Source organism: Cupressus sempervirens, chromosome 5 (genome assembly GCF_028749045.1).
Source record: "Cupressus sempervirens isolate cs-2001-9-10 chromosome 5, ASM2874904v1, whole genome shotgun sequence".
Lineage (NCBI taxonomy): Eukaryota > Viridiplantae > Streptophyta > Pinopsida > Cupressales > Cupressaceae > Cupressus > Cupressus sempervirens.
Window position 1 is genome coordinate 1,015,819,067 of NC_143122.1, and position 10,067 is coordinate 1,015,829,133.

General features: G+C 33.4%; 1 protein-coding gene across 1 annotated transcript; it reads left to right on the plus strand.

Annotated features, from left to right (window-relative positions):
• The first annotated feature begins 5,512 nt into the window (after positions 1–5,512).
• Positions 5,513–6,976, plus strand: LOC149559394 (putative UPF0481 protein At3g02645). Its single transcript, XM_089828402.1, has one exon. The coding sequence runs from the start codon at positions 5,513–5,515 to the stop codon at positions 6,974–6,976; it is 1,464 nt and encodes a 487-aa protein (XP_089684528.1).
• Positions 6,977–10,067: the final 3,091 nt, after the last annotated feature.

Genomic DNA, 10,067 nt, shown 5'->3' on the forward strand with positions numbered 1-10,067 from the left:
CCAAATTGGTAATGCTGACACAAGATCTCGCGCAAAAAAACCTTTATAGGCCGCACAAAGAATTTTCATGGACCGCATGAAGAAGTCTTTTGGCTCACGCAAAGGTCAGTGATAGTAATTTAATTTCACGCGAATAAGTTCATAGGGTCGCACGAAGACTCATAATAGCAGTTTAATTTTTTCAGAGAACAAAATGATTTTGCGTGAGGACCAGATGATTTCATGCGAGACCAAAATGATTTCACGCAAGAAGGCAGACCAGTTTTACAATAGCAACTAATTTTGACAAATTTTGATCATTTCAGTAACCAGACAGATAAACAGGCATGTAGAATAGCAAGCAGGTCATTTCAAGCATGTCTTAACATAATGAGCAAGGGAAAAAGAAACCTTGCGTATGAACAATCAAGTGACTTAGTTTGTGCTAATCCCTAGGAGAGCTATTTGTGTATGTTTTCAAAGAGTTTTACAATCATGCATACATCCCTAGAAAATAAAAGTTGGCCTCTCTAAGGCTTTTAGTAATGTTTTTACTTTGCAACTTTTATGACTCATAGGGGTGACCTCCAATCTCGGTGCAGCAAGGTTTCAACACAGTCTGAGAACTTAATCTTCAAGAGCTGGTGGGGAGATCTGACAACCCACAATGAACCATGCCCATGGAGATTTCTTCGACAAGGACATTTATATAGTGGTTGTCACTACCACGTCAAAAATGGCTATTATCGCTCGAGGTTTCGTCAACATAGTTTTTCCTATAGAGGGATTGTCTACTACGGTTAACCCTCTCTAAAGGTGACTGACTCACAATAGTGTACCACAAGGGGAATTAGCTTCCAGATTCAAGGTCTTGACACCTTTTCACTTTTAGCCCAATCAAAGCAAATGGATTAATCCAACATGCTAAACTAAAAGTATCTCTTAAAGATCTATGATATCAACTCCTAGTGATCTATCAACCTTTTCGGAGAAAGGATGCCTCAATCAACAAGTTAAAGATTCATCTATCTACGAGATGCTCAAAGTATCCTCCCCACCTACAAGGAATCCGTCCTAGAGAGGAGTTTCACTAGGAACCCACTCCCTCAAGATCCATGAATAGTATTCATGGGGCCTAATTACTATGTGTGTATAGATGTTAATTCTTGAAAGTAAATCTATCCAAAAGTAATCAAAGAACACAAGGTGGTACACTTAACACTTTAACTAATGCGAGGTGAGTCCAAAGATGTGGAACCTTTAACCTCTCACATAAGCCAACATGAGTCCACAACTCAGAAACTAGTGAGTTCTAGAAAGCACAAAAGGTTTGCCTAGTGGAGCATTTAACGCTTCTTTCTTGTAGACCCCTCCCCTTTAACATGGTGCTAATCTTGCAACCACAAGGTGAAACGAGGGGCCGACTGATTTAGCGAGTCCAATAACCCAAAATAGCTATCTAAATCTATCACTAGTACATAAGCCTGCTAAATGAATACTAACGAAGATCACACCCTAGTATCAAATTATGCATGTGTTGTAAAATGAAAACATGGAAGGAAACACACACAAGCTTGACACAAGAGATGCTTTTTTTAGGTCCAAATGAAGTGTTATCAGTAAAAGAGAATTACCTAGTAATCCTCGCAACGTGCTTAGTAGATGTTCTACCTATTTTAGCAACTTTATAATGCTTTTCCAATTGTCCTACAAACCTTTGTTGTGCTATTCCAAAAAAATTAGAAAACACAAAAAAACTAGAACCAGTGAGCAGTTAGCAGAAAAACTAGAAAACATGAAAATCAATGCAAAAATAGCTTCTGTCAGCAGAGTCTCGCATGAAATTCTTGATAGTTCGTGTGAAGAAGTTTTACGATCCATGTGAAATTATTTTATGGCCTGTGCGAAAAAAGATGCCGCGCAAAGTGTTGCGCGCTCAGACACTTTCTCGTGCGATACGAAAATAATCTTCGCATGAAGATTCTAGATCCTCACACAGAAATGAACAGTCTCGTGCGAAGATTCTTGAATCTGTATGAAATAGTACAGACAGGGAACAAAAAAATGATTAAAAAAATGTAGAGAGAAGCCAGAAAAATTGATTTTTCCTACCGCACGATGGGCGCTAGAAATGTATGTGTGAATATGAGGCCTCTGCTAACACACACACTTCAACACGGTCTTTATTTGCGGATTCATCCTGGAATGAACATTCAATTGTTCATCCGAAAATCAGCTTGCAAGGTGACCTGTTGCCTTCTATCTAAAGGGAATTGCTTGTTAGATATCCTCAGATTTGAGGTGTTTAAGCAACTAGATCCTCTATGAACAAAGGATTTGAAAGAAAATGTGACTAATCTATATGAGAATGCAGATTAATCTAGAATGAAGTATGCACGTTTAATCTAAGAACGTGTAAAAGAAAGCTATTGTAAAATGTATGCATATTATGCTAAATGAGATTAAACTAGAAAATGAATATCTTATGAAAATAATGAGCTCAAATGAATGCACAATCCAGCAACAATTCGATGCAAATTCTCATTCAACCTCCCCTAAAATGAAGAGATGAGGGTCTCTTAAATAGACTTTCCTGGAATCCATCAACGATTGAGATTGATTTCAATCAACGGTCAGGAGTAAAGGTGAAGTTCAATCATAAAGGAAGATTCCCAAATTAAGGGGAGTTAACTGATTTAATTTGAGTAGAATAAGGAGTTAACTGATTCAATTTGAGTAGAATAAGGAGTTAATTGATTCAATTCCTTTTTTATCAATAGTGAACTGAGAATTTCCTTTTTTGAATTGAAGAGAGATTTTCGTGAGATATTTAATTTAATAAAATGAGATATGCTCTCATAATTACCTTTTCTATTTAATTAAATAACTCTATTTAATTAGTTAGAGACACTTTTCTTATTTAATTAAATAACTTCATTTGATTAATTAGGAATGGCTTCCCATTTAATTAAATAATTTTTTTTAATTAATTAGAAGTAAGTTCTCCATTTAATTAAATAATTTCATTTAATTAATTAAAATAGGCACATTTATTAAATTAAATATTAATCAATAGGTTTAATGTGACTAATATGAGTAAATACTATAAGAATTAAATAATAAGAATGATGAATGCAAATAATGGTTTTCTGATCTGACAATTAAGTCAATTAGTGAGTAGCCGAATAAGAATTTGCCTAATAGAATAGGACTTTAGGATTGGTCAGAAATAGACCAAAATTGGTATCATGGCAATGAGCCAATTTTGGGGTATTACATAGCTAAACCTGTCACTTCTACTATTCTGACAACCACAGAACACACAGGATGAAAACCAGATATCACTGTTAACATGAAGCAGCTGCAAATATATTTGCCTTATCATATAATCCCAAATGACAGGTAGCAAACATTTGCAGAGCAAGTGCGGTGTTACTGGAGGAATGATTTGGTTGCAATGCTCTTGGCCTGCCTACACACAAAATTATGCATATTGTGACTCTCCATTGCATCTTCCCCATTCTACTAATGTTATTTCATCGTATTTAACTCTTGCAAAAATTGATGGAAATTTGAGGAATGTTGCGTCGCAGGTTTCGTTGAAGGCGTGCATTTGGACATAACTATCTCATGCGTGCTCTTTAATACCATTCAATTCATCTCCACGAAACATTAGAACTTTTTCAAAAATACTTTAAAAATAAATAAATTATGCATCACATTGTTGTCAAAATAATTGAAAAATCTAGAATTTGAAATAGAGTAATTTGATTTCATAAAATCAAGAGTAATCTATCCAAATTTAATCAAACCAATGTACCTGTAATTCATATAAATTAGGCACTATCTAATTCAAGATAAATGTAAAGTCAAAATGTTATATTTATTTTAAATTATAGTTATAATTAAAAGAAAATATAGAATATAAAAATTATATTTAAATATTTCAAATATAATATTAAATTATTAAAAAAAATCAATACCTAGCCTTTTTTGACATAGAAATGATAAGTGCATCTAAGAATTAGTTGCGGATAATATTCTTGCAGATATAATTTTCTTAACCATTATTAAAAAAAATCATAAATTGGATGCTCAAAGCACTACGATCAAAAATAGAATGAATATCTCATACATTTTAAAATTTTATAATCATTTATAAATATTTATAAATATAAAATTAATTTATAATCATTTATTTCATAAGTAATTATTTTTATAAATATTGATTTAATAAAGTGATTCTATTTGAAAAAAATTCCTAAAGTTTTAATTGTATATCACACATTGAATTATTTATTTGTATTGAATTTGTATAAAAAATATTTTTTTATCCTATTATCTACCCCACCTTTGAATAATAGATTTACAAATTATTTTATTTACATAGTTTGTAAATATAAAGTCTATGGTCCAATTTACTTATCATCTATTTTCTTTTTCAAATAAATATGTACTAAAATAGTTAAAATGATATTATATTTTGTATAAAAATTTGATTGTTGAAAATTAATAATTACCACTAATGAATATTATTTCACAAGGACCAATTTCTAATGAGAATGAATGGAACATGTTAACTATCTCATCTTGACTAAGGTATTTTTCCTTAAAATTGCTCCAACTTGAGCAAATTTAATAGTAAATCTTGCTTCAAGATTAAATTATCATGTTTAGTCCCTATGCTTAAACTAAGGAACAAGCCTAACTTCCACTTTAACAAAAGGCAGGGACTCTAGCTCTCCCAGAGCTCTTGTTAATTTTGTTCTAAATTTTTCTCTCCATTAGACTTTAGAATCTTGAATTCTTTCACCCACTTTTTCATATCAAATATTTGTAATACTATTTTATACTTCGTAACAATAATATATTCAGTATATCTAATATTAGAATAGGTCTTCATTTAATTTTGAATAGTGTAAGTACCTAACCCAAAATAATTGCCAGCATAAGTTTTGTCAAATATAATGATTATCGGCAGAAGTGAGTACCATATATTCAGTGTATCTTATATTAGAATAGGCCTTCATTTAATTTTGAGTAGTGTAAGTACGTAACCCAAAATAATTGTCAGCGTAAGTTTTGTCAGATATAATGATTATCGGCGAAAGTGAGTACCATGTGAAAGCCAGCTAATATTTGTTTCGAAATACCATTCAATCTGAAGTCAATCATCTCATACTCATTTTATACTCATTGACTTTATAATCTTGTACCTGATAGCATTTTAATAGATGACAGGAAGAATGGTCATGCCAGAATTGACGGATACCCGTATCCTCAATCATACCACGAAACACTAAATGTGGCAATAGAGTCGAAGTGTCTTTCATTCGTTTATTTTCTAATTAAATCCCTGCTATGTTCATTTAGTCACATTCCTGACATTCGATTTATAATCGTGTACCAGTTTGTTTGACTCTTCAAATTCACCCTCCCAGTGAGAAATCATGGTCCGGGGACGATTTAATCAACTATATATTTCTGACTTGATATGTTCCTTCACCAGTGAGATAGTCTGAGCTTGGGAAGTATGTCGAAAGTTTATAAGAATCAGTGGATGCAAGAAGCCAAAGCGTATCCGAGTAAGAAGAATAAGTCCTATGAGAAGCCTCCTTGCATCTTCAGTACATCCAAGGCCTTGCTGAAAGAAAGTGAGGACTCGTATGTGCCTCAGATTGTTTCCATCGGCCCATACCATTTCGGGAAAAAGCAGCTCAGGGGAATGGAAACATTCAAAGGCGATGCAGCACGTAGAGAGGTGCTTAGAATTCAGTACGGAACTCAGAAATCCGACATTGAATTCAAGCAAGTGATTGAGAGAATCAAGTGGAGACATGAGGACATAAAGCGGTGCTACTATAAGGAAACATCAGTCACGGATGAGATGCTTCAATTGATGGTGGCGCGGGATGCTTGTTTCATTCTCGAGTTTTTCAGAAATCACCTATTCGGATTAGAAGATGATGAATCCTTCAGAGATGAGTTTTTGTTTCTGCCAGAGCATCATCCAATCTTCGGACCCATATCCGAGAATCCCGGGATTAAGTCGGAGATCATGAAGGACTTGATCAAGTTAGACAATCAAATACCGCTGTTTGTCTTGGAAGATATTCTTGCAATGGAGATGAGCGATAATTCCCAGGAGAGCGCCAAAGAGAAACTTGACAAGTTGCTGAGGAAAATGTTCGACAAAATCTGCTATCGGCCTTTCGAGTTCTGTGCAGAGGGCGTATCACGGAAGCGGAACCACATACTGGACATCTATCACTACTCGTGCCTTGGAGCCCTGCCAACCGAAAATGAAAAGGAACCAGTGAAAATTAACGTTCAATATTGCTCGTGTTTTGCAGGTTCAAGAGGTGGCCAGTGCGTATGTTTTGGACGCGCATCAGATGGGAAAAGCTGCGAGTCGAATATCAAACAAGGTAAGAAATGGTGGCTGAAGATTCCGTCTGCAGTTCAATTGAGGAACGGAGGAGTCATATTCCAGGCAGGTGGCAAAACTGTGGACGACGTTAAATATGAGAGGAAAACTCTGACTTTGGTGAGGCTGAAGTTGGACGCGGACTCAGAAGTGTATATAAGGAATCTAGTTGCCCTGGAGATCTGTTCTCCGGGGTACAAGACCAAAAGAATGACTGCATATTGTCAGTTCTTGCATGAGCTGTGCCAAACAGACAAGGGAGTAGATGTGATGAGAAGGAAGGGTGTTATAGTTGGTAATCTTTGGCCGAGCAAACTAGTTACCCGACTATTGAGCGTCTCCAACCTCACAATTTCTCAACCGCAGTGCAAGTCCATCAAAGAAACAAGGGAAAAGCTGAGCAGCTACAAGACGCGGCGCTCTATCATTTATAGAAGCCTTTGGAATGAATTCTGGAAAGCCTACGGTTCAAAACCATGGCTAGTCGTTGGAGGCTTCGGAGCAACTCTTGTCCTCTTTCTTACTGCCCTCCAGGTCTTCTGCTTCTTTAAGCACTGTGGCCCACGATAAAATTAAGACGGAGAGTCATTTGTGACAAGCTTTTGAGGGCCATCCTTAAACATGGTCATAAAATTAGGCTTGGAAAAAATAAGTCAATTTTGACTATTTAATACTGTTAATCTTAGAATGAAGCTTAGTGTGTGATGTGTGGGCTTTTGAGTTCTCCTACAGTATCATAATTTGTTTGGTTTCCATAATCCTCCAATATGTTTCTAGTCTATAATTAGTTTGGATTCTTCCAACTTACTTTAATAAAATGGTTTGCCCAATTGTAACTATCCTTACCTTTTTGGTTACTTTATTCTTATACTTTAATAACAACGTTTTTTTTTTCTAGCGTGTTTATCTTCCATGATTAGTTTAGATTCTTCCAACTTACTTTAATAAATCATAAATAAAAATATTCTCAATATTAACTTTTAAATACAAGAATGGATCACACTCAAATTTACCACAATAGGAATTGAAAGAATTTGTACTTTATAAGACTTGAGTTGCACATGTAATGACTAACTATTGAGAATGAGATGTGTAAAAGCTAAATGAAAAAGCTCATCTCTTTCAAACAAATATATATAACAAGAAGAATGTTTGTAAATTAGAGTGATACAATATTTATATTAAATGAAAAAATACATTAAAAACAATTTTATTATTGTATATAATTTTAATAGCTAATATTAGCTTTCAAAATAATAAAATTTCTTATGTCAAATAAATTAAGACTTAGTGATATAAGAAATCACTTACAATAAAAAAGATAAAATCTAAAGTTGATCTATTAAATAAATAAGTATTTTCTTAGTAACTGTTCTTGCTATATGGAAAAAATTTATTTCATAACTCAACCTTTTCTCTAGGTGCTATTGTTATGAGAAAATTCTCAAATCATATTCATCAATGAAACAAAATGACATTTAAAATAGGTAGCAATATATCTAATCCATGGTTTTGACATCAATGACAAAACAATAATTGTTCCCATTGTAATTTTCCAACAATCTGCCTCTTTGGCATTGATGGAAACATCTTGAAGATCTCAATACCAGTTATAGCTTAGTTACCATATAATCCAAAATATTTTTTTACTGATAGTTTGATTCTTCTTTTTCTGAATTGCACTCTCTGAATCTCTCTTAGGAGTAATTGGTCCCTCTTTCTACAATCTCTCCTTCTTATGTAATCTCTCCAGCTTTGACAAAAATACCATCTTGTACATATTCATTGTTCAAAAAATTGACAACAACACCACTCATACTAGATATGTGCAATTTCATCAAGGTCTACCATGTAGGAAAGTTCTCCATGTTCAGCTTGGGTATATCTCTCCTATTAGTCATGATCTTTAACTTTAAGTACCTTGAAAATTTTCTCTATAAGCACTAACCTTTGATACCAAATCATAGAAATGTTTAGAATACAAGCAGGGGGGTTAATTAAGTTACTCAAGGTCAATATGTGCCACCTGAACAATTAAAAAATCAACACATAAATAATTGCTTATAGTTTTGATGCTAGGATTTTACATGGAAACCCAACTTAGGAAGAACCACCAACAACATGCGACTCTTTTTCACTCTTTCAAAGTGAACTCTATTAGAATCCAACTTTGTTAAAGGTTATAAAAAAAGCTACTAAATGTGACTTGGTTAGAAAATTTATTCACCCTGTTAGGAGTTCCCTTGAAAGAGGACTATTCACATAGATTGTTAAGTCTTCAAATAATTTTTAGGTCAACCTCTGTTAAAAGAATTTCAATACAAACTATTTACAATGACTTAAAAGGAAATAGTAGGTATTGATCTGTGTGATTAAGACTCACTTTTCTGCTTTAGATCTATGTTTAGTCATTGTGCTGGTTTACTGATAAGCGTTCCATTGACATCTTTGATCTTGATTTTCTTGGACACCCTTCAAGAAATCAATCCACTTTTCTCAACAATACTCAAGCCTTATGCTCTAACTTACTTATCAATAAAAACATCATGTTTGCATGTTGTCTCTATTAGCTTCTCAATCATTCACTTCCATGTGTTTCTAATCAACCTTGCTATGTATGTCTCTCTTCACATACAAGCTTCACACATACACACTCACATACACTACACACACACACACATGCACTATTTTTTTGCCTTTATATCTCTTTAAATAGGCAATTTATTCTTTACCAATTTCTATATCCACTATAGATCTTAGGGTTTATGCTCAAGTTCAACTTGATTCACTATATCTGTCCATCTTCTTGATCCTCTTCTAGAAACTTCTCTAATTTTCATTTGTTAGGTCTTTACCTAATGCTTTCCTTGAATTTAATGATCTAGCTTATTGGTCTTATTTTCAATGTGGTTTACATCTCCAAAGAAATCAACTGAGTTGGCTTAATCTCATGATTTTATTGAATTCATTCTTATATTGTCACTTGACAATCTCTAAATTTTGGCACTTGGTCATCACTAAAATACTTGACCATTTAAGCTTTCCATCTTGACATCAATTATCTTGCGTAGTCAATGCTAATGCTCAGTCAACACTAGATTTGTTGGGCACTAACTATAGCTTGATAGACACTAGCATTACTCGGCACTAACTGTATTTTATACTTTTGCTCAGCTTTTCTTAACTTTATTGACATAAACACTCACTTTGCTTTATCAAAGTGCATCTAATCAAATGTCCATTGTAACTGCCTTTTCATAACTCAACCTTTCATCTAGGTATTATTGCTATGAGAGACTTCTTAAATCCTCTTCATCAATTAAATAGATATGACATTTAGATTAGGTAGAAATATGTCTCATCAATGGATTTGACATTAATGAAAAAATAACAATTGTTCCAATTGTAAGTTTCCAACAAACTATAGATAAATGTAATGCACATTCAATCTCACAAATTTTTTGTATATTTCATAACACTCTATGTATTAAAATTGTCATTTATTAAATAAAATAATGCACTAATCTTTCTCAAATATTTCTTTTTCATAATTTACTTCAATATTAAAAGCTTGAGGTTTCGAATGTAGACATCTATTACTAGAAACAAGTCTAAAAGGGTATAATTAAAGAAAAACATTAACTATTTCTATGCTTGAAGA